This window comes from Malassezia japonica, chromosome 1 (genome assembly GCF_029542785.1).
Source record: "Malassezia japonica chromosome 1, complete sequence".
Taxonomy (NCBI): Eukaryota; Fungi; Basidiomycota; class Malasseziomycetes; order Malasseziales; family Malasseziaceae; genus Malassezia; species Malassezia japonica.
The window spans coordinates 253,935-278,046 of NC_083370.1; the positions used below are offsets into that span (position 1 = coordinate 253,935).

General features: G+C 57.6%; 15 protein-coding genes across 15 annotated transcripts; 8 read left to right on the plus strand and 7 right to left on the minus strand.

Moving 5' to 3' along the window:
- Nucleotides 1-205: 205 nt before the first annotated feature.
- MJAP1_000146 (uncharacterized protein) lies at nucleotides 206-2,627 on the plus strand (the record flags this gene model as incomplete). Its single annotated transcript, XM_060264118.1, has 2 exons — nucleotides 206-2,156; nucleotides 2,179-2,627. 2 exons carry the CDS (start codon nucleotides 206-208, stop codon nucleotides 2,625-2,627), a joined length of 2,400 nt encoding a protein of 799 aa, XP_060120101.1.
- A 354-nt stretch (nucleotides 2,628-2,981) lies between these two features.
- Nucleotides 2,982-3,885, minus strand: MJAP1_000147 (uncharacterized protein; the record flags this gene model as incomplete). The annotated part of the gene is made up of 3 exons (XM_060264119.1): nucleotides 2,982-3,583; nucleotides 3,614-3,718; nucleotides 3,744-3,885. The coding sequence occupies 3 exons, from the start codon at nucleotides 3,883-3,885 to the stop codon at nucleotides 2,982-2,984; spliced, it is 849 nt and encodes a 282-aa protein (XP_060120102.1).
- A 130-nt stretch (nucleotides 3,886-4,015) lies between these two features.
- On the plus strand, nucleotides 4,016-4,744 carry MJAP1_000148 (uncharacterized protein; the record flags this gene model as incomplete). The annotated part of the gene is made up of 3 exons (XM_060264120.1): nucleotides 4,016-4,259; nucleotides 4,301-4,429; nucleotides 4,452-4,744. The coding sequence occupies 3 exons, from the start codon at nucleotides 4,016-4,018 to the stop codon at nucleotides 4,742-4,744; spliced, it is 666 nt and encodes a 221-aa protein (XP_060120103.1).
- A 26-nt stretch (nucleotides 4,745-4,770) lies between these two features.
- Nucleotides 4,771-5,563, minus strand: MJAP1_000149 (uncharacterized protein; the record flags this gene model as incomplete). Its single annotated transcript, XM_060264121.1, has 2 exons — nucleotides 4,771-5,315; nucleotides 5,338-5,563. 2 exons carry the CDS (start codon nucleotides 5,561-5,563, stop codon nucleotides 4,771-4,773), a joined length of 771 nt encoding a protein of 256 aa, XP_060120104.1.
- A 130-nt stretch (nucleotides 5,564-5,693) lies between these two features.
- Nucleotides 5,694-6,997, plus strand: MJAP1_000150 (uncharacterized protein; the record flags this gene model as incomplete). The annotated part of the gene is made up of 2 exons (XM_060264122.1): nucleotides 5,694-6,001; nucleotides 6,028-6,997. The coding sequence occupies 2 exons, from the start codon at nucleotides 5,694-5,696 to the stop codon at nucleotides 6,995-6,997; spliced, it is 1,278 nt and encodes a 425-aa protein (XP_060120105.1).
- A 115-nt stretch (nucleotides 6,998-7,112) lies between these two features.
- MJAP1_000151 (uncharacterized protein) lies at nucleotides 7,113-7,574 on the minus strand (the record flags this gene model as incomplete). Its single annotated transcript, XM_060264123.1, has 1 exon — nucleotides 7,113-7,574. The coding sequence occupies one exon, from the start codon at nucleotides 7,572-7,574 to the stop codon at nucleotides 7,113-7,115; it is 462 nt and encodes a 153-aa protein (XP_060120106.1).
- Nucleotides 7,575-7,620: 46 nt separating this feature from the next.
- On the minus strand, nucleotides 7,621-8,516 carry EFM4 (N-acetylphosphatidylethanolamine-hydrolyzing phospholipase D; the record flags this gene model as incomplete). The annotated part of the gene is made up of 6 exons (XM_060264124.1): nucleotides 7,621-7,674; nucleotides 7,697-7,933; nucleotides 7,956-7,964; nucleotides 7,987-8,347; nucleotides 8,370-8,417; nucleotides 8,440-8,516. The coding sequence occupies 6 exons, from the start codon at nucleotides 8,514-8,516 to the stop codon at nucleotides 7,621-7,623; spliced, it is 786 nt and encodes a 261-aa protein (XP_060120107.1).
- A 37-nt stretch (nucleotides 8,517-8,553) lies between these two features.
- On the plus strand, nucleotides 8,554-9,799 carry MJAP1_000153 (uncharacterized protein; the record flags this gene model as incomplete). Its single annotated transcript, XM_060264125.1, has 4 exons — nucleotides 8,554-8,678; nucleotides 8,701-9,046; nucleotides 9,070-9,492; nucleotides 9,710-9,799. The coding sequence occupies 4 exons, from the start codon at nucleotides 8,554-8,556 to the stop codon at nucleotides 9,797-9,799; spliced, it is 984 nt and encodes a 327-aa protein (XP_060120108.1).
- Nucleotides 9,800-9,811: 12 nt separating this feature from the next.
- On the minus strand, nucleotides 9,812-10,147 carry rps27 (40S ribosomal protein S27; the record flags this gene model as incomplete). The annotated part of the gene is made up of 3 exons (XM_060264126.1): nucleotides 9,812-9,837; nucleotides 9,873-10,095; nucleotides 10,145-10,147. The coding sequence occupies 3 exons, from the start codon at nucleotides 10,145-10,147 to the stop codon at nucleotides 9,812-9,814; spliced, it is 252 nt and encodes an 83-aa protein (XP_060120109.1).
- Nucleotides 10,148-10,492: 345 nt separating this feature from the next.
- RPL19 (60S ribosomal protein L19) lies at nucleotides 10,493-11,116 on the plus strand (the record flags this gene model as incomplete). Its single annotated transcript, XM_060264127.1, has 2 exons — nucleotides 10,493-10,848; nucleotides 10,885-11,116. 2 exons carry the CDS (start codon nucleotides 10,493-10,495, stop codon nucleotides 11,114-11,116), a joined length of 588 nt encoding a protein of 195 aa, XP_060120110.1.
- A 506-nt stretch (nucleotides 11,117-11,622) lies between these two features.
- On the plus strand, nucleotides 11,623-11,838 carry MJAP1_000156 (uncharacterized protein; the record flags this gene model as incomplete). Its single annotated transcript, XM_060264128.1, has 3 exons — nucleotides 11,623-11,653; nucleotides 11,676-11,746; nucleotides 11,770-11,838. The coding sequence occupies 3 exons, from the start codon at nucleotides 11,623-11,625 to the stop codon at nucleotides 11,836-11,838; spliced, it is 171 nt and encodes a 56-aa protein (XP_060120111.1).
- Nucleotides 11,839-11,917: 79 nt separating this feature from the next.
- Nucleotides 11,918-13,377, minus strand: MJAP1_000157 (uncharacterized protein; the record flags this gene model as incomplete). Its single annotated transcript, XM_060264129.1, has 5 exons — nucleotides 11,918-11,980; nucleotides 12,003-12,085; nucleotides 12,110-12,571; nucleotides 12,594-13,104; nucleotides 13,165-13,377. 5 exons carry the CDS (start codon nucleotides 13,375-13,377, stop codon nucleotides 11,918-11,920), a joined length of 1,332 nt encoding a protein of 443 aa, XP_060120112.1.
- A 336-nt stretch (nucleotides 13,378-13,713) lies between these two features.
- Nucleotides 13,714-14,076, plus strand: MJAP1_000158 (uncharacterized protein; the record flags this gene model as incomplete). The annotated part of the gene is made up of 1 exon (XM_060264130.1): nucleotides 13,714-14,076. One exon carries the CDS (start codon nucleotides 13,714-13,716, stop codon nucleotides 14,074-14,076), a length of 363 nt encoding a protein of 120 aa, XP_060120113.1.
- Nucleotides 14,077-14,155: 79 nt separating this feature from the next.
- CNA1 (protein-serine/threonine phosphatase) lies at nucleotides 14,156-16,093 on the plus strand (the record flags this gene model as incomplete). The annotated part of the gene is made up of 4 exons (XM_060264131.1): nucleotides 14,156-14,644; nucleotides 14,667-14,778; nucleotides 14,801-14,946; nucleotides 14,969-16,093. The coding sequence occupies 4 exons, from the start codon at nucleotides 14,156-14,158 to the stop codon at nucleotides 16,091-16,093; spliced, it is 1,872 nt and encodes a 623-aa protein (XP_060120114.1).
- Nucleotides 16,094-16,390: 297 nt separating this feature from the next.
- MJAP1_000160 (uncharacterized protein) lies at nucleotides 16,391-23,855 on the minus strand (the record flags this gene model as incomplete). Its single annotated transcript, XM_060264132.1, is given in 7 exon segments — nucleotides 16,391-16,394; nucleotides 16,437-16,448; nucleotides 16,702-16,717; nucleotides 16,736-16,816; nucleotides 16,865-17,011; nucleotides 17,150-17,469; nucleotides 17,689-23,855. The coding sequence occupies 7 exon segments, from the start codon at nucleotides 23,853-23,855 to the stop codon at nucleotides 16,391-16,393; spliced, it is 6,747 nt and encodes a 2,248-aa protein (XP_060120115.1).
- Nucleotides 23,856-24,112: the final 257 nt, after the last annotated feature.

A 24,112-nucleotide genomic window follows, 5' to 3' on the forward strand; every position in this document is an offset into this window, starting at 1 on the left:
ACGACTGCGTCGGCAAGTGCCCGGAAATGGCCCCACCACCGGTCAACTAACCTTGGACCGGGTTCGCTCGAGGCCTCTGGGTATGTGCTCGACTCTGTCGAGGCACGCATCCGCTTCGTCATGCCAGGCACGCCTGCCCCCACACTACACGCCGCGGTGGTGGAAAGACGCGACACGAAGCATACACGCCTCCATCGCCTCCACCATGGAGGAGCGGCCAGACGAAGCGGGGGAGCGCGCGGCGGTCTTTACCGCGACGCTCGTGCCGCCTACGGCGAATGTGGCGGGCCTCGAAGCGCAAGTGGTTCAGGCCATTCATAATTCATGCGCTGCATCGCTGCCGGAGGGTGCGGGTGGGTACTTGTGGCACCGCGAACCGCCCGTCGTTTCGCAGGGTGGCGACGAACACCCTGCAGGCACGCTGCAAGTGTCGATGCGTGTCCAGGATTGTGTCGAGGACGAATGGTTCATGACATATATTTTGCGTGCACTCACCGAGCGCATTCCTGGCCTGTGTGTGCGCGTCGAAGACGAGGACGGCGAGTTTCTTCTGATCGAAGCGGCGAACGAGCTTCCCAAGTGGGTGCGTCCAGAGAACGCAGAGCGTCGCGTATGGATTTGTGATGGTATGCTGCATCTTGTCCCGCTCGAATATACCACGGATGAACCGCACGACGAGGACTTGGAGGCGTACCTTTCTGAAAAGGATGCCGTCGCTCTGGTGCGCAGCAAGGAGGTGACGACGCAGGCGCCGCGCGCGGTCCAGGACGCTGCGTTTGCCCGTCTTGCAAACTACCCAGCTGCGGCTGCTGCGCATCAGCACCGTACCATTGCTGTGCTGCCATGGTCGGTCGCAAAGCTCATTGTCTCGCATCCCCAGCTCATTGCCGAAGCCGTGCATGCGCTCGCGACGCGCGACGTGGTGAGCGCGCGGGCGGCACAGAACCCGTCGCTCTTCCCGATTACGCCTAGTGACGCGGGCGAGGCGCCGGCGCAGGACGTCGTGCTTCTTCCGGTCAAGATGACCCGGCACCTCTATGCCCAGCTGTCCCACGACCGTTTCTTTCCCCCGAAAGCGTACGGGAAGCGCTGGCAGGCGGCTGTGGAGCGCTATCGACTGTACATCAGTGGCGACGACCAGAAACAGTCCAGCGTTAGCGACGAGGAGGCGCGGTTGGGCCGGTGGTGCGACACCGGCGCCAAGCTCACCGCCGGCCTGGAGCTCGCGTGGGCCGCCAAGAGTGCACGCGGCGCGAATGCAAGCCAAAGCCACACCCGGAAGGACGACGATGCGTTCATCCACGCGCTGTCCAATCTGGGCTACTTTGAGGGCGAGACGCCGCACTCCAAGCGCTGGAATGAGCTCGCTCAAGAAGCACGCAGCATGGCACCGTCTGCGGTGGATCATGACGATACATTGAGCGAGCTGCGTAGTCTGCGGCAGACTCTGCATGCGCCGCCGAGCGAGCAGGCCCAAGCCGCCGCGCTTCCGTGGTCGGACGTTGAGCAGCACCGTACGGCAGAAGACGACGAGGCGTGGCTTTCGATGGCGCCCGAGGAGCTCGATGCTATCGCGCAGCCTGGCGGAGGAGCCGAAGACAATACGGTGGACCGGCTCGGCACCTTTATGACCAAGATGAACGAGTTCCTACAAGGCGAGGGCGACGTGGAAGGCGCCATGTTCCAGGACGATACGTTTGACGATGGCGAGGAGCCTGAGGACGATTCCGAGGACGACATGAGCGAAAGCGAAAAAGCCCGGCGCATGGACGCCTTGGTCGAGCCAGTGCCGCTGTCGGAGTGGGGCGCAGCGAATGCAGAAAAAGTGGCGGCGCAGCAGGATGGGAAGATACAGTCCGCGCCGGTACCGGCACCGACCGAGCTGCAGCCGCAACAATCAGGGACCCGCCTGCAGGGCTTGTCTGGACACGAGCACTACGAAGGCGACAGCGATAGCGAGGGGTCTTTACAGGGTGACGAGCACGATCCCGAGGACGAGCGCAGTGACCGCCGTCGCTGGCTCGAGCTCAAGGAAGAGGACGACGATGTGAATATGGAGAACGAAATGCCGGCGTTTTTGGAGTTTACCCGGAAAGCACTAGGGCTCAGTGACGAGCAGTACGCGCAGATTCTGGACGAGCGCCGCGGGCGTGGAGGTATGTTGTTCTACTTATCCAGCCTATGTCCCCGAGATGCGCTCTGTCGAGAAAGAGCGCACGGACGATGTGCCAAGCGTTGCCGAGGCGCGCGCTTCTCCCGTGCAGCGTCAGCCGAACGAGAATATCGACTCTTTTGACGCCGTACTGGAGGCTATGGAGAAGGAGCTCGAAAAGGAACGTGCAAAGCAATCTCCTGTCCCAGAGCCCGCTGACATGGACGTCGACGAGGACGAACTCGACGAAGAAGATGCCGAGTTGCTGCAGCACTTGCTGGCTTCTGGCAACTCGATCCCCGAAAGTCTGCAGCACTTTGCGCGGACACACGAAGCAAGCAGCACCGATATCAATGCGCTCGGCAGCTTCCTGGAAAGCTTCAAAGCGCAAGCAGGCCTGCCAGGGCCGGTGAGCAACCTCGCCGGCCGCTTGGGCGTCGGAGCTCTGCCACGCGACACCGATTCGCTCGAATAGCCACGTGGTGTAGACGCAGCGTCTTTTTGACGAGCATGAGGCGACGGGGCGGCGTGTGTGGCCCCTGTCCCTCGCGGGCCATTGGCACCGTATGCTCGTAGAAGAATCGCTGTCTGTTGAATGTGCATTGCTACGCTTTGGCGGATGAGCAAATGCGTAATTTTTGACAGCAACAGATCTAGGCGAGGCGCTCGTTAGGACAGAGCATGATGCGCACGGCGCGTACGCACACTGCAAGCACACGACGCATGGTGCAGGCAATAGTGCACTTGTGTGCATGCCTGTATGAGCATAGCACGCTGCTGGTGCGCTTCCCTCGTACTATATGTAGTGATCAATAGTGAGTCTAACACCCTACTTCTTGTCCTTGTTGTCCTCCTTGGGCTTCGGGGGCACGAGCTTGTAGTCATTGGGGGTGTAGGACTGGCCCTCACCGATCTGCTCCCACGGCGAGTTCGCCTCAAAGTTGCGGTGAGCCTGCATGAGCTGCACCGGCTCCTGGACAACGCGCTTCTTCTCCTCGTCCCAGCGGACCTCCGAGTAACCGGTCAGCGGGAAGTCCTTGCGGAGCGGGTGGCCCTCGAAACCGTAGTCGGTCAGGATGCGACGCAGGTCGGGGTGGCCAATGAAGAAAATGCCGTACATGTCCCACGCCTCACGCTCGAACCAGTCGGCGCTGCGGAAGAGGCCAGTGACACTCGGAACGGGCGTAAGCTCGTCCGCATACGTCTTGACGCGAATCCGCGCGTTGTTGCGGGTGCTGAGGAGGTGGTACACCACCTCGAAGCGCTGCGAGCGCGTCGGGTAGTCGGCGCCCGAGACGTCCATCAGCGACTTGAACTGAGTAAAGGTATGGTCACGCAGGAACGTCATCGTGGGAATGACACTCGACGGGGCGACGTAGAGGGTCAGCTCGTCCTTATACACGCTGTACTGCTGGACAAACTTGGGCAGGGCTGGGTCAGAAAAAAAAAAAGGCAACGTACCCGACAGAAGCCAGCTGCCGTACTCGTGCAGGGGCTGCTCCATAGGACCGTACACATCCATCGGGTTCTTGTTCGCGCGCTCTTTGAAAGGCGACTCGTTCATGACTGTGTGAGCGTAAAACCGACGTACCCTTGTCGCCCTGCTCAGCGGCACGGCGCGTGGTGCTAAAGGCACGAACCGCCGGCACAGCAACCGCGCTACGCGCAGACCACATGGCCGGGGAAAGGGTGCTCGGCTTCGCGAGCCTCATGACATTGCGTGCAGCAGCCATGGCGTACACACGAAGGATCAAGTCGGGCGGGACTTTGCAATCGCGCCGTTCGCCGGCCGCCGCTGACCAATTGGAAATTAGGTAAGCATTTGCCTCGTGGCAGCGGTGCGTTCTCCACCGCGCGGCGACGATGAGTGCAGCGCTGGAGGCGAGCGGCGGCGCGGCGCCCGGTGCCGCGCAGCTGCCGTATACTGATGCACTGCCCTATTATGACCAAGAAATGGAGACGATTCCCGGGCTGCGTGCGGCGGTCGAGGCGGAGATTGAAGGAGAAAAGAGCAAGCTGAACTACGATCCCATCTCTCTGCTCCCCCCCGCCCATCCGCTGTTTGCCGAGAAGGAGACTTTTGCTGCAGAGCTTGCTCGTGCCGAGCGTGGGGAAAAACTCGACGTGCTTGACACGTCTCGATACCAGCTCCCCCCCCCGCCGGCGGTCTCGATGCCTCGGAAGAGGCGTGGGCGTCGAGCGTGCAAAACGCCGAGGTGCAGCTCGCGCACATGGACGGCCGCCTGAAGAACATTGAGCTGCTGCGGCGCTATGGACGTACGTCACTCGACTCACACAGCGAATGTCTGGCGCTTGCACAACTATAACCAGGACAGCATGCTCCAGCTGCAGACCGGCGCGCACGAGACGACGCGGGCGGCTTCGGACGACGTGAACCGCACACGCAAAGAGGCGCAGCTCGCGATCGGCGACAAGCTCTCGACGCTCGAGTCGCGCTGGGCCGCGCTCGTCTCCAAGAACCTCTCGATCCGCGCCGCGAACCTCACCGCGGCCGCCGAGACCGCCGAGTACCAACGCAAGTCCGAACAACTCCGCCGCGAGTTGGCCGAGATGGATGCCGCGGCTGCATAGTACATGTACATCATCCCTACAGTACACTACGTAGACGTGCCCTTGGGCGCACTGCGTAGCAGATCCAAAAAGTTGCTTTTGCTCAGCTCGTTGACCGCGGCTTCGGTGTTGCCCAGCGCATTGGTCTTGCTGCTCTTGCGCTTGAGTGCGCGCGCCTTGTCCACGTCGTCGACCGACGTCTCCTGCGCCGCGCGGATCGCGTTGAAGAGCTTGACGACACCGCGCTGCGCAACCTTGCGCAGGCGGCGCTCGTACCCCTTGGCGCCACCCTGCTCCATCCACTCCACGTTCTGGGGCGTGTCGAGAGCCAGGTTGTGGCCCGGGAGGACGCCCGGCGGCCCCCACTCGCCGATCACGTCGCGGACGTGCGCCTTTTCCTCGCGCTCGCGGCGCTTTTCGAGTGCCATGCGCGCTGCCTTGGCGCGCAGCGTGGTCGTGTTGGCCGTGCGGCGCACGCTCGGCGCCAGCGACAGAATCGAGCTCGGCGCCGGGGCCTCTTCCTTGGTCTGCCCCAGGAGCCCCTCGAGCGTCTCACCAAAGGCGGTCGGAGATACGGCCCTACGCTTGCGTTCTGTGTTAGCCAAGAGACTTACTCGATGTCTTCTTGCTCGGCCCACTGCCCTGTGTCTCGATTTCCTCGTCCGTGTCGCGTTCGTCGTCGGAGCCGCTTGCCTCCTCCTCGTCGCTTACTTCGTCTTCAAACTCATCCGTAGGCTCTTCGATGATCCTAGTACGCTTCTCATTCTTTCCGTCCGCCGCTCCCTCGCCCTTGAGCGACAGACGCAGCTTGGACGCACCCGGCGCCTGCTTCTGCACCATGCTGCTGCTCGACAAACCGCCGACCAAAATTTCCGCACAGTCAGCATTCACGTGATTTTGCGTCCCGGCGCCGCGAACCAGCAGAGTGTGCGGGCCAGCGAGTAACGACGACTGCCAGCGAATCGACACGATGATCCGCGCATTTAACCTGTTCCGTTCGCGTGCCACGATGGCGCAGAGCATGCTGCGTGCCGGCCCCGCGGCTGCAACGCAGAAGCGCTTCCTGTCGATCCACGAGCACCTCTCGATGGGTCTGCTGAACAAGTATGGCATCAACACCCCCAAGTCGATTGCGGCCAAGTCGCCCGAGGAGGCTTTCGAAGTCGCGAAGAGCTTCGGTGGCAAGCCCATCGTGATCAAGGCCCAGGTTCTGGCTGGTGGCCGTGGTAAGGGCCACTTTGACACGGGCCTGCAGGGCGGTGTGCACCTGATCAAGACGTACGTATTCCTTTACGCTCACCTAGTCCCGAAGAGGCGCGCGACCTTGCCAAGCAGATGATCGGCTCGAAGCTGATCACCAAGCAGACTGGTGCTGCTGGCCGCATCTGTAACGAAGTGATGATCGCCGAGGCACGTACCCCCAAGCACGAGTACTACGTGGCGCTGCTCAACGACCGTGTGTCGCAGTTGCCCGTGCTCATCGCCTCGAACCAGGGTGGTATGTCGATTGAGGAGGTCGCCAAGGAGAACCCCGACGCGATCGTCAACACCCCCATCGACTTCACCAAGGGTCTTGACCTGAAGACCGCCCAGGAGGTCGCGCACAAGCTCGGCTTCTCGGGTGCTAAGCAGGAGAAGGAGGCTGCTGAGACCTTTGTCAAGCTCTACAAGCTCTTTGAGGACAAGGACGCGACCCAGGTCGAGATCAACCCCCTGGCCGAGTCCAAGGACGGCGAGGTGCTCTGCATGGACGCCAAGCTCGGCTTTGACGACAACGCCGACTTCCGTCAGGAGGACGTGTTTAAGCTCCGCGACATCTCGCAGGAGGACCCCGCCGAGGTCGACGCTGGCAAGTACGGCCTGAACTTTATCAAGCTCGACGGTAACATTGGCTGCCTCGTCAACGGTGCCGGTCTCGCCATGGCCACGCTCGACGTCCTGTCGCTCAACGGCGGTAAGCCCGCCAACTTCCTTGACGTCGGTGGTGGTGCCAACGCCGCTGCGGTCAAGAAGGCCTTTGAGCTGCTCCTCGAGAGCAAGGACGTGCGCGCCATCTTTGTCAACATCTTTGGTGGTATCATGCGCTGCGACGTGATTGCCGAGGGTATCATCCAGGCCACCAAGGAGCTCCAGCTGAGCATTCCCCTCGTCGTCCGTCTCCAGGGCACGAAGGAGGCCGAGGCCAAGAAGCTCATCAAGGAGTCGGGTCTCAAGATCTTTGCCTTTGACGACTTGGACAAGGCTGCCCAGGCGGCCGTCGACGCTGCCAACTAAGTGCGACAAGATTCATAGACTGTTGTGGTAGCTCTGTTGGCACAGCAACACGTTTCATCTCTACATGCGCTCTACAAGGGGCGGCGCTTTTGGTACAGCGTAGAAAAGGGAGGTATCAGGATACGCGGCACACAACCTCGCCCTGCAGCTTGCGACGCATGGCCTCTTTCGCCTCGAACCATCCGTTCTTGCCACAGTCAACAATGCCGATCTCGCCGGCACGTAGGGGCGTCACAAACTTGGCACGACGGCCCGTCACCCAACGCAGCAATTCGTCGCTGGTCATCGAGAGGCGCCGCGAGGGCTTGCTCACTAGGTTCATGCTCTCCAGAACCGGGCGGTCGTCCGAGCGGTATTTCAGGTCGACCCACAGCCGCCGCCGCACATCCGAGGCGGTATTCCAGTCGGTCGCACTCGGGCCGGCGACGGTGCCGCGCGTCACGTTGTAGATGAAGCCATGCTGCAGGAGAATCGAAGTAATCCACAGGTTGGCCTTGCTGTTCGCGATGGGAACAGACTTGAGCTTCGCGCGCGACGCATTCTGCAGCCGCACGCACAGGTCCGCATGGAAGGGCATTGCGGTCGCAGCAAAAGGACGACAAGCTTCGCATTTATCACGTGATCTATGGTGCCCTTCGGAAGGCCACGGTCGTGACGGTGGAGCCTTGCTGGCCACCCTGCGTGAGCGGCGCGACGTACAAACATAAAGGTCGGCGCGGGGACGACGTGCTCCACCGCAAAACCTGGCATGAGAAGAATAAACGTACCGGCGGGCAAAAATTTACGCTCCAACTCCTCTTGAGTAAAGTTGCAGCTGGTAATGAAAAAGATACCCGAGAGGGCATGCTCGCTTTGGGGGCGGGTCAGCGCCGCCACCGCTTCCACATAGAGATCCACAGGCAGCTTGCCATTCACAGGCTGCGACGAGAGCGCAATCTAGGTCAGTGTTGAGACATACAGCGTCAAACTGCGTTAGACCGTATACGTACCGTGCCTTTGTCGCACACAATGTCCCAGCCGAGGCCATCGTTCCCACTCTGCTTCAGCGTCAAGACCGTCGCGGGGTCGCGCAGGTCTGCCTCTTCAAAAATCACCGCGTCGCATCCTTCGCCGCGCGTCGCGCCGATGGCTTGCGAAAGCTTGACTGAGGCAGGCGAGTAGTCGACGCCGCACAGACGCGCCGGCTCGAGCGCTTCGTCGCCCAGCTCATCGCGCGCGTCCAGCAGCGAGAAAAGGAGGTGGCCGTTGCCAGTACCGAGATCCAGCACAAAGGGAGGCTGCTTAAACGGATCCTCCTCGAGAAACTCGACCAGGTACGCAATCATGCGCTCCACACTGTCCTCGCCAAACCTGCGTCAGGACGGGCACGTACCACACTTCGCCTTCGTCGCCGATTGCTTTGTACGTGTCGACCTCGCGCCTATATTAGCGCAATAACATACTCATAGACACTGTCCCAGTGCTCCTTGGTGCCGAGCCGAGACTCGGGCAGTTCCTCTACCACTCGTGCCTCCGCCATGGTTGTCTGGGTTGCTTGCCACCTCCACATCCTCGCGATGGCCCATTCGCAGGTGCACAGGGACGTCGCATACGGCTCGGCGCCGCGCCAGACGCTCGATTTGTACCTTCCGAATACGGCCAAGGCAGAGGAGAGGGCTCCGCTTTTGGTATTTGTGCATGGGTACGTAGCGGCGCTCATCTAGCGGCGCATGGCGCACCGGAAACAAGGGCGAATTCGACGACCTGGCCAGTGCGCTGAGCGGCAGCGGGATCGCGGTGACCCTCATCGAGTACCGTCTGTCGGAAAAGAGTGCGCCAGACGTAAAGCATCCGGACCACGTTTTGGACGTGTTTGCAGGGCTCGCCTACCTTGTGGAGAACGTCGGCAAGCTGCCGTACGATGCAGACAACGTGACGCTCGTCGGGCACTCGGTTGGCGCATGGATGGCGCTGGCATGTGTCATGGAGCCTAGCTCGACCGGACATGCACTACCCATGCCGACCTTGGCCCCTGTCGCTCAGCAAGCGATTAAGCGCGTGGTGTTGGTCGTAGGTGCCGCATACTGACACAGGACGGAATCTTTGACCTAAACAAACTATTGGAAGAATATCCCGACTATGCGGGTTTTGTGGCCGGTGCCATGCAACCCCACTCTGACGCAGACGACGTGTATACCGGCGTCTCGAGCGGGGCGTGGTCGTGGCCGAAAGGTACCAAAGCACGGCCGGACCTGTTCCTACTGCATTCGCCCCAGGACGAGCTGCTGAGCTTTGTGCAGCCCTGCGTCCTGCTGGAACGCCTGGTGGCGCTGCGTGAGCCACAGGAGCCCGTGCACGCCATCTCCATCCCCCAGCCTGGCCTATCGGACGAAGCGCCGGGGTACTGGTACGGCGGCCGTGCCGGTGATCCTGCGGCGGTGTCTGTCGCGCACATCTATCAAGGGTCACTGCACAACATTCCCCAGCACGTCCAGGTGTATATGGACCGACTCGAGGTATGCGCCACAGTCCGAATACGCGATACTGACACTGCATTTACAGGGATCGCATGATGACCTGCTGCACACACAAACATTTTGGAACATGCTGCAAGCCATTGCTCGCAGCGAGTCCATACAAGATAGATAGGAGCAAAATGGACAATCCACTCGTGGAATCATGTAGGCCATTCCGAGACCTACAAGGAGTAGGCTATTTTGAGTGCTCGCCCAGGGCAGCGTATACAGTAAGGTGGGTAACCGTGCAAATGGCAAACAGTATTTTGACGTGCATAAAACGAACGGCTGCAAGAGCTTCGTGTAGCAAGCCAAACGTTTACGCCTTGGGGCGGAACGAGCAGCCTAGGGTTAGTGGCGAATCTTAGGGCAATACATACCAACAGCGAGGCGGGCCTTACCACCGGTGGGCTGGCTGAGGACCTGAGTGCAGCTGCCGCAGAGGACAACCGACTGGGCGTGCGAGAAAACAGTGGTGATGGCGAAGCAGCCAGGGCACTTGACGTCCATGAAGAACGAGTTAGGGTTCTGGACCAGACGCTTCAGCTTGTGGCACTGCTTCTGCTGCTCGGGCGAGGGGTTAATGAGATCAACGGTAAGAGGCTGTCGAGTGTTAGTATGCTATTCCGAACAACGCCACAACAGTACGTACCATATTGAGTGCGTATCGACGTAGCGTTGGGTAAAGTGTCAGGCCGCGCGAAAAGGCTCTGGTCGTTTCTTTGCCCACGCATGCACGCAGCCAATGACGAATCGCGTGCTGGCTCTCTCCAAACTATACAATCTATCACGTGCAGAAAAATTATTGTCGCCAGTTCGACGCGTGACATGTTGCGAAGAGCCAATAAGGCAATTGTTTGCCGTCTGCGGCGCCCGAGAGTTTTTGCGCAAGCCTTCTGTGCCGGCAGCTGTCTTTTGACCTTACTCCAAACCAGCAAGACACCAAGTCAAGGTGTGTGTTTAGGTTGTTTCCCTTGGACATTGCTAACACATAACAGCCATGGTCAATCTTAGTGTTCAAAGGCGTCTGGCTGCGTCCGTCCTTGGTGTCGGCAAGCGCAAGATCTGGCTCGACCCTGCCGAGCAGACCGACATTGCGAACGCCAACTCGCGTGCCAATGTCCGCAAGCTCATCAAGGATGGCCAGATCATCAAGAAGCCGCTTGTGTCGCACTCGCGCGAGCGCACCCGTAACCTGCACGCCGCCAAGCGTGTCGGCCGTCACACCGGTCACGGTAAGCGTAAGGGTACCGCCGAGGCTCGTTTCCCGACCAAGGTCCAGTGGATGCGCCGCCAGCGTGTTCTGCGTCGCCTGCTCCGGAAGTACCGTGAGGCTGGCAAGATCGACAAGCATCTGTACGTATCTCTTCCATGATTTTTTTCTAACACCAGGTACCACGAGCTCTACCTGAAGTCGAAGGGTAACGTGTTCAAGAACAAGCGTGTCCTCATGGAGCACATCCACAAGGCCAAGGCCGAGAAGCTCCGGTCCAAGCACCTTGCCGACCAGATGGAGGCCCGCCGTCTCCGCAACAAGACCATGCGCGAGCGCCGTGCCCAGCGGGTTGCCGAGAAGCGGGCTGCCATCCTCGCCGTCGAGAACGAGGCGGAGGAGAAGCAGTAAACTTCCCGTCAATACACCCAAAAGACACCGCACATGGCGATGTGACGATTTGTTCCAACACTCCAAATATCTTGCTACCTGCTTGCACACTTTGTCGATCAGCGGCAAAAAGAGTCCTAGGATGGGCTTCGCCAGTGTCTATTTGGCGCTGGTGTATGTTGTTCTGCTTGTCGTGCTCGAACATGAGCATCGCTAGCTGGGACATGGGCCGGATGCGGTCCAGGTGGCCGTGTGCTTATACCATCAAGGTGTATTCACCCGTCCTTGCATTCCCTGCCTCCTGGTTGCTAAATATCTAGTATACTCTCTATACTGTCTGGTTATAAAAGTGCATAGTATTGAAAGCAAGCGTTTGGACTCTCCTATTCGTTTCTTGGCCCACCACGAACCCTGGGCAATTTTCACCTGCCGCTGGCGGCACGGGGATGTAATTTGCAAAAATGCCCTGCTGCGAACTTGGCCCGAACACACCCCGCATCGCGTGGGTCTCTCTTACCTACCACGCCATGTTTTACCAGGAGGGTGATATCGTGCAGTGTATGTTGTCCATGTCTAACAGCAGACCGTCCTTTCGGCGGCGACCTCAAGGAGGGCAAGATTGAAAAGATTGAGAGCAAGACGGGCGGCCACGTACGTGCAAACACTAACAGCAGGTCGAGGTCTTCTACACCATCAACGGCGAGAAGTTCACCTCGTGCCAGCTCTACGACAAGGTGAAGTAAATCACCTTGTCCTGCGCGAGATACCTCGTCTTCTACGATGTACGTAGTCCATGCGTCATCTAGCGAAATGGTACTCAATCTAACTCTGCTTCGCTGCCGTAATGGCCTGTGTAAAGGCCGTGAGGCGGCTCTGCACATAATCCTGCGTCAGATGGGAGACGTACCTGGGCCACCACAGCGAGTGCGCCTTCAATCACGTCGCACATTGCCTGTTCCACCCACGCGTTGTTCTCGAGCGGGACCGAGACTGTTGTCAGCAAGTAGTACGTACGCCACCAGGCAGGGATTGCCTGCGAGCACGTCGCGTGGCTCAGGCGGTACGTCGGGTCGACCCACCACACCAAAAAGGACACGCTGCGCTTGTCTTTTTGGAAGGAAGCCGGCGGCTCGGACGCACCAAAGAGGTCCGCATCGCTACCCGGAATAATCGCTTCGTAGAAGGGCTGCAGACGCAGCACGATGGGGCACGTCGAGTCGGGCACCATCATCTCATTCTCCTGCTTCTCTTTGGGGGCGGGCACGGCCTGCGCAAGCGGCACAATTGCCGCCTTGGCCTCGGCAATGCCTGCCTCGCGGCTCGCCGCAATGTGCAAAGCATGGGCGGGCAGCTCGTTCGACGCATCGCCACTTGCCGCCGCCATGTGCACGTCGACTTTGGTAATATCAGCCTGCTGCAACATGCGGGAGAGCACCTTAAACGCAAGCGTCTCGATGCCATCGTAGCCAGTCATGTCTGTGTAAGTTGGGCGACGTACCGTGGCTGAGCGTCACATCCACCGACTCGTGCGCTTCCATGGGAGGCGCAACCGCGCTCACAATATCGTTCCATCCCCGGCGGCCGGCCGCCGTCAGGTTCTGGCCCAGCGACTCGAGGCCCGCGTCGCGCACGAGACCCCGGAAGCCTTGCGCAAAGCGGTTGCTAATATCGTGGATGGGCTGCTCGAGCGCAGCGGCGGGCGCAGTGACCTCATTCGGTGCTTTTTGCACAACCGCCGCTGCGCGTCGCTCCAGCTCGTGGCGCGCCTGGTCGGCAAAGCGTGTCGCATTCGAAAAGAGGCTGCCGCCCCACTGGCCCCACGAGCTCGCGTTTTCGGCAGCAGGTTCGGCAGGCTTCAGTTCAGGCGCACTCGCCTCTTTTGGCTTGGGCGCCTCTTGTGCTGGTGCAGGCGGCGGTGGCCGCGTTTCGGCTTGCGCCGGCGCCTCGGCCTTGAGGCTCGGGCCAGGACTCGGCGTGGAGAGCGGCTTGGGGCTCAGTACCTGCGAGTTCTGTGTACTTGGGCTCAGCGCGCTCCGTCCAGATACGCGACGCTCCGGCGTGCCACGTACCGACAGGCCCTGCGGCTCACGCGGCTCGCCGTGCGACCGGCGACGCTGCACGAGTCCCTCAAGATCATCGAGCAAACTCTGCACATCTTCGCCGCCTTTTGTCGCTGGGCGGTGGCTAGGACGAGGCGCACCTTGTCCCGTGGTTCCCGGATTAGATTCGAACGACAAATCAGCCAGTAGTGCGTCGACGTCTTGCTTCCGTTGCGCACTCATCGTGGAGAAGCGTCGGTTTGGTGGCCTGACCGCGTCCACGTGATTCATTTTGGGTTGGTCGTGCACGGTGAGGTGGTGGGCATGTCGGCGCCCGGCGCCTCACGAAAGCGGTCGCGTTCTGGCTCCTGCTCGCCCGGGATGCCGCGCAATGCACATTGGTGGGGCCCTGAGCTGGATAGTCGAAGTGATGACGAGGATTGGGACGAGGACGAGGTGTCCCGGAGGAGTCCCCGCCGACCCGCTCTGACGGCAGGACGTGCCCAGAGTCCCGAGATGCATGAACCCTCTCACAAACGGAGACATATAGATCAAGAAATGGGTGGGCACATGAATACCATGAGTCTGAACGAGCCCTCCTCGGACAGAGTGCAAGACATCGATATGACCTCTGGGAATTCGTACGACATTTCTCCTCACCGAATCTATGTACACTCGCTTGACGACTCGGATTCTGAAACCGAGGATACCACAGCCAACTACCACGTTAACCCCTATGTGGCGGAGCATCTCGGCCATGCCGCGCGGCCCAAGCCCGAGTCGGTCCCCCGCTGGCTTGCCACAGTGCAAGACAAGCCGCTGATGGAACACCCCGAAAAAATACAAAGCCTTGTGCTCTGGCAGCCACCGGCGTGGCAGGCAGAGAGCGCTGCAGGTGATCGGCCCTCGCCCGACCAGGACGAGGCTATGGCGGAGTCGTAGTGTACACACCTCCATATTACGTAAAACCGCGCGGTCCACGGGCTGCTTCTTGTGTCGATCGCGCGTGTCGACAGAAGGGATGAGCGACGCGCACTCGGACACAATGCAAAGACGCCAGCGTCTACAGAATGCGTATGGCCAAATAGCACACAAAGGACCCGTTCCGGAGATTGACTTCACTGTGCACACCACAGAAGAGGGCGAACAAGTCTCGACACAAGAACGAGTCATCCGAGATGTGCAAGCGCCGGCCTTCCACAAGCCGACGCCTGAGCAGTTCTGGAGCAAAAAGGATCCCAGCAAGCCGGATGTCCAGTTCCTCAAGAACCACTTTTACCGTGAAGGCCGCCTGACCGATGAGCAGGCGAAGTATATCCTGACCAGTGCCACTGAGCTGCTGCGCGCTGAGCCCAACCTGCTCGAGCTCGATGCACCGATTACGGTGTGTGGTGACATCCACGGACAGTACTACGACCTGATGAAGCTGTTCGAGGTGGGTGGTAACCCCGCCGAGACGCGCTACTTGTTCCTTGGTGACTATGTCGACCGTGGCTACTTTTCGATCGAGGTACGTGGCCCTCCTAACCCAGTGCGTGCTTTACCTTTGGACGCTGAAGTTGTGGTACCCCAACTCGCTGTTCTTGCTGCGCGGCAACCACGAGTGCAGGCACTTGACCGATTACTTCACCTTCAAGCTCGAGTGTACGTTGCTTTTCTCACCCAGGCAAACACAAATACTCGGAAGAGATTTACGACCTGTGCATGGAGTCTTTCTGTGCACTGCCACTGGGTGCCGTAATGAACAAGCAGTTCCTCTGCATCCACGGAGGTCTTTCGCCGGAACTGCAAACGCTCGACGATTTGCGTCAAGTACGTGGCCTGACTTACCCAGATCAACCGCTTCCGCGAACCCCCTACGCACGGCCTGATCTGTGATATCCTCTGGGCAGATCCTTTGGAAGAGTTTGGGCAGGAAAAGATGAACGAAAGCTTCGTGCATAACCACGTCCGTGGCTGCTCCTACTTCTTCACTTACAATGCCGCGTGCCAGTTCCTGGAGCGCAACAACCTCTTGTCGATCATCCGCGCACATGAGGCTCAGGACGCTGGGTACCGCATGTACCGCAAGACCAAGGTAACGGGATTTCCCTCTGTTATGACCATCTTCTCAGCGCCAAACTACCTCGATGTGTACAACAACAAGGCGGCTGTGCTGAAATACGAAAACAATGTGATGAACATCCGCCAATTCAACTGCACGCCGCATCCCTACTGGCTGCCGAACTTTATGGACGTCTTCACGTGGAGCCTGCCGTTTGTCGGCGAAAAGGTGACTGACATGCTGATTGCCATTCTCAATATCTGCAGCAAGGAGGAGCTAGAGGAGGACGAGGAGGAGGATTCGTCGCTCCTTATTGAGCAGGACTCGCCTGCGCCTGCTCTCCCGAGCCCATCGACGCCTACGACCGCCAGGCCATCGGTCCAGGGCGACGAGTACCCGGAACGCCGCATGGTGATCAAAAACAAGATTCTCGCTGTCGGACGCATGGCGCGTGTCTTCTCGGTGCTGCGTGAAGAGGCCGAGCGAGTTTCGGAGCTGAAGGTGGCTTCGGGCACGGGCAAGCTACCCTACGGTACGCTGGCTCTCGGCTCGGAGGGCATCAAGAACGCCATCCACAACTTCGACGAGGCTCGCAAAGTCGACATTGAAAACGAGCGCCTGCCTCCGGCGCTCATCGACGCTAACCGGCGCGGGTCCGGTGCGCCGTCGACCGCTGCTCCGGCACTAGTCGACGCTTTGCCCACGGGACATGGCGGTGTCGCAAGTACCATGCCTACCATGGATCTGCATCAGCCGCCCTCGCATCATCGTGGCCATTCGCGTACGAGCTCGCTTGGCACGACCATGTCCTCGCCGTCGAACCGTCGTCGTTCGTTGGAGTCGACTGTGAGCATGATTAAAGAGGCGCTGGAGCACAGCGAATCGCCCTCCAAGTCCCGTATGCCGGAGCAGTGAGCAGCTCTTGTACAGTTTGTGCTGCTCGCTCACGTCACAGCCTCGTGCCGAAAGAAAGACTTTTAATAGTGCTCATACTACAGACACGCCGAGTGCTGGCTTTGCCTGGCCCAAGGTCACGAGGCCGAGCGTGCCTACGGGGCTGTGACGAGCCACGTGGCTGTCGCGAGGCGCTTGCTTCCACGTGGCATTACATAATGAGATCTAGGGGTTGTGTGACCAACATCTGACCCGTGCACGAACGGTCGATGGGGGTCGTGTGACACGCGTCAATTAGGGTCCAATATTAATGTACAATTAACTATGTATTGCGTGTTTAGGCTGAAGACTGCGTTTTTAAAACAGAATGGGGATCCTGGGATATAGGTTGTTGTTTTGCGTTTGAAGAAGGTTTCACTGCTGATTGTGGTGTTTGAGACCGCGAAGATCCAAATTGTTGGGCTTGCGAAGACGGTTTCGCAGATACCTTGATGCTCGACGCCGATCCGGAATTCGACGCACCACCCGTGCTCGACGCACCCGAGCTAGAGGCGGACGACGAAGCAGTCGTGTTACAGCCAGCCGAGTGCAGTAGATCCAGGGATAGCTCATCAAAGAAGCAGACGAACTTCTGCAAACCATTGTCTGCCAGATTGGAAACACCTTGCGTGCCAATCGACTTCATGCCCGTCGTGATCTTGCTGCGGTCATCGGGGTTCAGCTTTCCAAGGTTACCAAGAATGCCTTCAATCAAGTTCTCGGCAGTGGTTATGTTAAAAAGGATTGTATCACCGATGGCTAGAGCATAGGTTGCCGGAACATCGTACTCGTTGAGAAGAAGGCCTGGAATAACGTAGCCATTCGGTCCGCCTAGACGAACCTTGGCTTGGTTGTATACATCCAAATTCTTGCCGATAACGGGGAGTGAGCCGATAATGCCTTGGTTACCCAAGACATTCTTGATCTTGGAACAACGGAACCGCGGACCATCGACCAAGGTACGACCTGCTGGTGGAACAGCACAGCCTTTAATTGGTGGCGAGTCAAAAGACGCATAGATCTTTAGGCTAGGATCACCAGCCATTCTGGATTCATTTTGAATTTCCAAAAAGTCGAGTTCTGTCATCATATCGTTCTGGAACGTAAGGAAAATGTAAATGTAAGGACGGAAATCAGGTGATGCAAACAGCGTCAGGATATCAAAAACAGCGTCAATGCGATACAGCGGGCGCGAGGCAATACCCTTTCCGTGGGCGGTGATATTCAGCGCCATGATACCCGGAATAAGCGACTCGAACGGAGAAATAGGCACAGGGAGATTGGGCGAACCGTAGATGTCTGCGGTGATTTTCTGAGGAATTTGCTGGCGACCCATATTCCGCTCAGGCTCGATATACCTGCGTAAAATATCCTGCACGGCTGTGTTGTTGTACGAGGTGGGTTGGTAGTGGAAATTCTTTACCAGTTCGTTCTTCCCAGGGATCAACAAGAAATCATCGAGAATGGCGTAACCAACAAACTCTCCTTGAGTCCAAGCGGGCACACGAAGACCTGTCGTCATCGCAGTAATTTGACTGGGGTTGTACACCACTGCATGTGCCCGGGCTGTAAGGTACTCGGGGCTACCGTTAATGACATCAATCTGGAGGACAGTCGCTTTGTGCTGTAGGGAATCGAGCGTCTTGAGGCTTGTTGTGACGTTGAACGGCACACCAGAAATCGGAATGTCACCAATCACTAGGCGGGCCACGAGCGAGGCCGTACCCTTGAGATACAGCGAGACACGCGGCTCGATCGCAGCGCCACGCAGTGCATTCTGGAAGTTGGCATGATCTAAAGCAACCAGCGGCACATCCTTGAACGAAACTTCCAGGGGCTGGCGATCGTTTGGACTGTGCGATGTACCAGCCTTGCACTTTACCATTGGCACGTTGAGCTGCGCAGAAACACGGTTCTGATACGAGACTGTCGCATTCAATGCAGCCTTCAGCGGCGTCAGACTAAAGTGCAGTGGGTTTGCATACGTCGCAATTGACTGATTCGACGATGTAGGAATCGCCCAAGTATCCGATTGCTGCATGATGTGTGCAGTCACGTCCGAGATCGTCAGAGCGTACAAGACCTGGTAGATATGACCAGGAAGGACCACATTCAACGTCAGCGTCTTGAACGCAGCTGTCAGCCATCCCACAGGCTTGTTGCCATTCGCCTTGGTTACCACGCTGTCACCCTTGATCTCCAGTGAGCTGTTCTTTCCTTGCAGGTACTGCGAGAACAGCTGACCCGTTACGTCCGCTGCCTTTTGGCTATCACGATGAGTGATAAAGCCGTTCAGAGTTACTGCTGTAGTCGTCTTCGCCGCCAAGAACAGGTTCGTCGAGTGGACAGGGCCCTGGTAGACACCGTTGAAGAAAATCTTGAAATTCGTCGTATCCAGTTCAATACCAAGCGAAGCAGGCGAGGGAATTGTTGAACCCGTCACAATTTTGAGCGCGTTCGAAGTTTCACCAGGAATGTCGAACGACGTAATTGACACACCATGTAAGTTGTTGAACGCTTGGAAGTTCAGTTTCTTGCTGATCTTCACATCATTAAAGATAATGTTCAGCGCACGCACACGAAGCTTGTCCGAATGGATCGTCCACACAAAGCTGGGGTTGTGCAGAATATACGTAGCAAACTTCGTGAAGCCCTTTTGATTCGTGATCTTCAATTTTCCGTGCGACTGCAGGTTCGGTACACCCTCATTCGCCTTTGCACAGATTGGCGGAAGCGAAATCTGTGCAATATTCTGACCCTCCCACGTAACCGCGACACCTTCAGGGAACTCGATCTGCGCATCAAACGGACCCGTGTTCAGCAGCTGACCCTGCAGACTCAGATCGAAACCATCATCTCGCACGTTCGTGATGTTCGTAACCGAGAACGACAACGTGGCCTGATCCACAATGTTCTGCACAATCGGCGCACCCACCGGTCCAATCAGATATAGCGCAGTACGGTCCGTGTCCGTCGGCACTGGTTGTTGGACAATGTTCAGCGGCGTCTGGTAGTCGTCCAGCTTCGTCAGCGACTCAATCTCGAGCGAGACCTCAAGACCCTTCAGCAGGCTCATCACGGCACCGAACACGTCAAACTGCTGGCCCGAGTGGCAGTTCGGCGGGTTGTCGTCAGGGTATGGCTTCACAGTCGTCTTGGTACTCGACATCGCCATCACCTTGTCAAACTGTGCTGTGAGCGGACCAAGGTCCGTATGCGTGTTCGCCGCCGCCTTCTCGATAAAGCGAATCAGGTTCTTCGGGTCCAGGTCCATCTTCAGCGGAAGCGTACGCGACGTAATTGTCGTGTGGCCAGGCGCGCTAACCGGAGGATTCAGTGTCTGGTCGATAGAACCGAGGTAGATACCTTGATACATCGCCTTTGCATTAACCTTGAGCAGGTTGATCGATGCAGTGAAAGGGTTGCGCAGTTGGAAGGTAGCCTGTGCAATGCACGTCTGTGCAATGTTCTTGGGAATCACCAGACGCGTTTCGATAAGCAGCAGCTGATGCAATGGCGGAATTTGCGTCGAAAGGGTGATACCCGACAGGGCCTGCTTCAGCGATGCAATCGGGGTCGTGTCCCTCGAGCCCTGAATGACAGCCGTCGACTGGATGCCTTGCACGTAGTTCTCAAGCATCTTTTGACCAGCCGCCTTGTTCGCAGAGCCCTGGGGCGAGTAGTGCACGTCTGTCGCCACCTCGTTCATACCGGGATGCAGAATGAGGTTCTTGACCTGTGCCGTACCGATGTTGTGGCCTTGGAAGAGCAAAGTAAACGAAACATCGCCCGTACCAATAGTAATGTGCGACGGGTTGTACATGGAGGCCTTGAGCGTAATTAGCAGGTAGCTCTTGTAGCCGTGTGCCACATCCAGATCGGACGTCACCACTGGCTTCGCATTCAGGTTCTGCAGACCATCAAGCGTCGTCGGCACGCTAAACGGAATGTCGCTGATTGTGACTAGGCCCGCAGCCGTCTTCGCCTTGGCATCAGCCGTGCCGTGCAGCTGGAACGTAACGCTCTTCTGCGCGGTCGTGTCTGCCAGGAAGCCCGAGAACTGGCTGTGCTTGTCCGAATAGGCCTGCATGGGGACGTCGTTGAACCTGAGCGTCATGATGCGAGCCTGGACTTGGGTCACAGCTGGCGACATGGGTACCTTGAGAATAGCAATGTCGCTGCCCTTGTAACCCTCGATGAAGTCACCGCCCGCGCTCTGGATATCCAAGGGGAAACCGAACGGCAGATAGAACGGCGCCTGGGTGTTGGACGAACTCGTTGCAGGGTTCCAAGCTGTCTTCTCCGTAAACATCAGCGTCATTTGGTTGAGCGAAATCGCCCTGATAACGCTGAAGTGTACAGCAGGAAGCTTGGTTTGGACGACGAGGAGCTTGATACCCTCGTTTAGCCAAGTCACACTCGACGGGCCGGCATAGTCACCGCGAATTTCAACAGGGATCTCTTTGCCGTGGACCACATCCGTGAAGGTCTGCGAGAGCGTCGCAAGACCCTGGGTGCTGTCTTGGTGCTGCAGGCGACCAGCAAGCGGCAGATTCGTCTTGGAAAGGGGGAGCAGCGTGAATGGGCCAGCTGCGGCCGTCGGACCAAGGTTCGTGCCATTGCGGTAGACCATCGTACCGAAACGCGACAGCTGAACACCGATCTGCGACGGGTTCGTGATCACCGACTGCGCTGTAAGGTGGATACCGCCAGCAGGGTCGTTGCTTGGCAGGTCATACTTCTGCACAGTCACAGCATTCTTCAGATTATTCATACCCGTCAAAATGACACCTTTGTTGATAGTCATACCGCCCACCGAGATACCCAGTGCATCAACCTGTAGGCCTTGGCCGGCAATCTGCCACACGAAACTCGGTTGCGTCACAAGGAACTTGGTAAACTCGGTCAGCGCATCGACGTCGGCGACGGCAAAGTCGGCCTCGAGGTTCAGCTGAGCACCCTCGTCCGCCGCAAGGCTGATCTGCGGCATGGCAATCTGACCCAGAACTTTGTTGTTCCACGACACTTGCAGACCTTGAGGGAACGAAATCTTGGCATCGAAAGGACCTGAGTTCGTAATCGAACCGACCAGCTGCGTCTTGAACGACTTCAGCTGCGGATCAATAATCGTGATCTTGTCAATGCCAAGCGTCGCGCCATCAATAATCTTTTGCACAATCGGCTTAGACAGGACAGGGAGAAGCAGGTTCAGCGAGTCGTCCGTCTTCAGCGGCACGTTCTGCTGCGAGAAAGTGAGCGCCGACTCGTAGTCGCCGATCTGCGTCATGGACACAATCTCCAGGTTCGCCGACGCCACCGAGAAAGCCTTTTGCACAAAGTTCACCAGGTTAAAGCCGGTGTACATGTTTGTCTTGCGCTTCGAGAGAAGATGTGTCTGCATCATCTCAGCATCAAGCTCAGTCTCAAGCTCCTCCTCGCGGAGCGAACGCTTCGACGGCTTGATGTTGTTGTTTGCATCCGTCGTCTTCGAGTAGGTATAACCTGCAAGCTCGACAACACCGTCGAACTGCTTCACATCTTGGCCTGACTGCACTGCCAAAGCACGCACTAGTGCAAAAATGTCCGGTGGGTACAGGTTAAGGTGCAGCGGGATATCAGGCGAGTTCGTCGTTGCCTTTCCGCCCGCCGAAAAGTCGAGATCGGTGTCAATGCTCGCGACAAAAAGACCATGCGATGTGACATTGGTCTTGATGTTGGTAATCTTGAGACCTGACGAGAAAGGGTTGTTGAGACTCACAATCGAGTGTGCCACATCATCCTGGATACCGGTCGTGTTGAGTACCTTCAGCTGGGCCTGGCCAACGAGCTGGGTTTTGAGGCCGCCCAGCGTGGTGTTCACACGAACAGCAGAGAACGCAGGTACCAGAGACTGAACTGCCGTAGAGCCCTCGTAACCCGAAATATTCACCGGCGAGTCAAGGCCACTGATGTAACGGTTCAACAGCTCGTATCCATTAGGGCTCACCTTTGGATTAAAGTTTGAGATCGTCGACAGGTTGTTTTCGCCAATCACCAAGTTCAGGTTGTCCAGCTCCACATCACCCACCACATCCGTGTAGATGAACAAGAGTTTGGTCGTGCCCACGGCCAAGTTCACGTTCGACGGGTTGATGATCGTGGTATTCACAGCCAGCTTAAGGCCGTCACGCGTGCCACCAATCACGTCCACACCATTAATAGTCGTTGGATAATGGTTCAGACCTTGAAGACCCATCAGACCACTGCCCACCTTGAACTGAATACCGTCCAGCAGAATACGTCCAATCGGCGTATCCGTCAGCGCTGACGAAGAGCCCGCCAAAACCAGCGGATCCTCTGCCGAAAATGTAAACGTCTTTTGGAACAACTCAAACTCGCGCTTCGCCGCATCCGTCTGATTCGGCATGTACGTCGGCGACGGCTTCAGTGTAATGTACAGCGTGCCCGCCATCTGGCCCGATGCCACAATATCCAACTGCGTTGCCGAGTTCGAGTACGCGCCCGACACATGCGCAATCTTATGTGAACCCGTCGGGTCCATGATATCAATGTCATTCCGAGTCGACAGAATGTTGAGCGGAAATCCGAACGGCAGTGCAAGCACTGCGCTCAGACTATCCGACGAAGACGTCGGCGAGTACGGCTCCGTATCCTCATCATACGTCAGATTAAACTGCTTGATAGTAATGCTCTTGATCGGGTTGATCGGATACGGCGCCTGGAATGGCACATACATGTTCAACGATTGGATACCCATCGTAAGCCACGAAGGGCTTTGGCCCTCCATGGCAACGACACTCACACCCTGAGCAATCGTCGGCGTAATTTCACCATTAATGAACTGGGTAAAAATTTTTCCGATAATGTTGAGCTCTGTCGTGTTTTCGCTGTGCGGGATGAGGCGGCCTTGTAAGTCGATAATGTTGATACCCGGTGTGACATTAACATTAAGCGAATAACCAGGTCCGAGCATAATACCGTTGCTGATTAGATTGACATTAAGTTTGCCCAGCTGGAAGCCGAACGGCGATGGGTTTGTGAGTGAGGTCTTGGCATAGAATGACAGTCCACCTTCAGGATCCGCACTAGGCAGCTGAAAGTCTAGGATCTTGACATCCTTAAAGTTGTTGATACCCTTAAACACCACGTCCTTTGTCAGCCGCACATTCTCGTATGTCGGCAAAAACGAAAATGCTTCCACATGTACATTATCACAAACGAGACGCCAGGTGAATTCCTCGTTGTTGATCATGTACTGAGTGAAAATGCCAAACATGTGTGGATCGTTGATGTGGAACGTCGTTGCCTGCTTGATACGGCCGTGTCCGGCGGCGATACCAATCTGGGCCAAACCAAAGTGACCGAGGATCACTTCGCGCATCTCCTCGGTCTCGGATGGAGGCGTCATCCACTTTACCTGAACGTCCTCGCGGAAGAACAGTGTCGCAGGGAACACGCCTGCCTTATTGACTTGACCCTCGAGTGTAAGCGGAAATTGGGTCTCTTGTGGCTGCGTGATGTTCGATGCGTAGATATGCATCACCGACACGCTAAGCGTGTGATTCGCCACAGCCAGGAGGACTGGGAGCAAGATGATCACTAGGTTGAGAACGATCAGCACCGGAAGAATCAAGAAACAGAATACGGCAAGCTTGCCAGAGAGAAGTTTTTTCTGATAGATTGTGTTGCGCGCGGCAAAGTAGCCGATCGGCTTACCTGCGCGATGGTACTGACTCGTAGGCATGCCTGGCAATGGGGCATTGTCCTCCAACACGACGCGGCGACGGACGCGCCCACTCGTTGGACCCTCCATCGTACCGGCTCGCGCACGTAGTAGGTGCTAAGGAGGCTAATGACACGCGTTTAGCCCTATAGCGGCGCGTGGATTTCTCGCGCGGATTTTCCCATTGCCGGAATCCGTAGTCCATTCCGGCAACAGGCCAAACGCACGAGCACGCGCCTGTCAAAATTATCCAAATCTGCATACCCTGGGCCACTAAA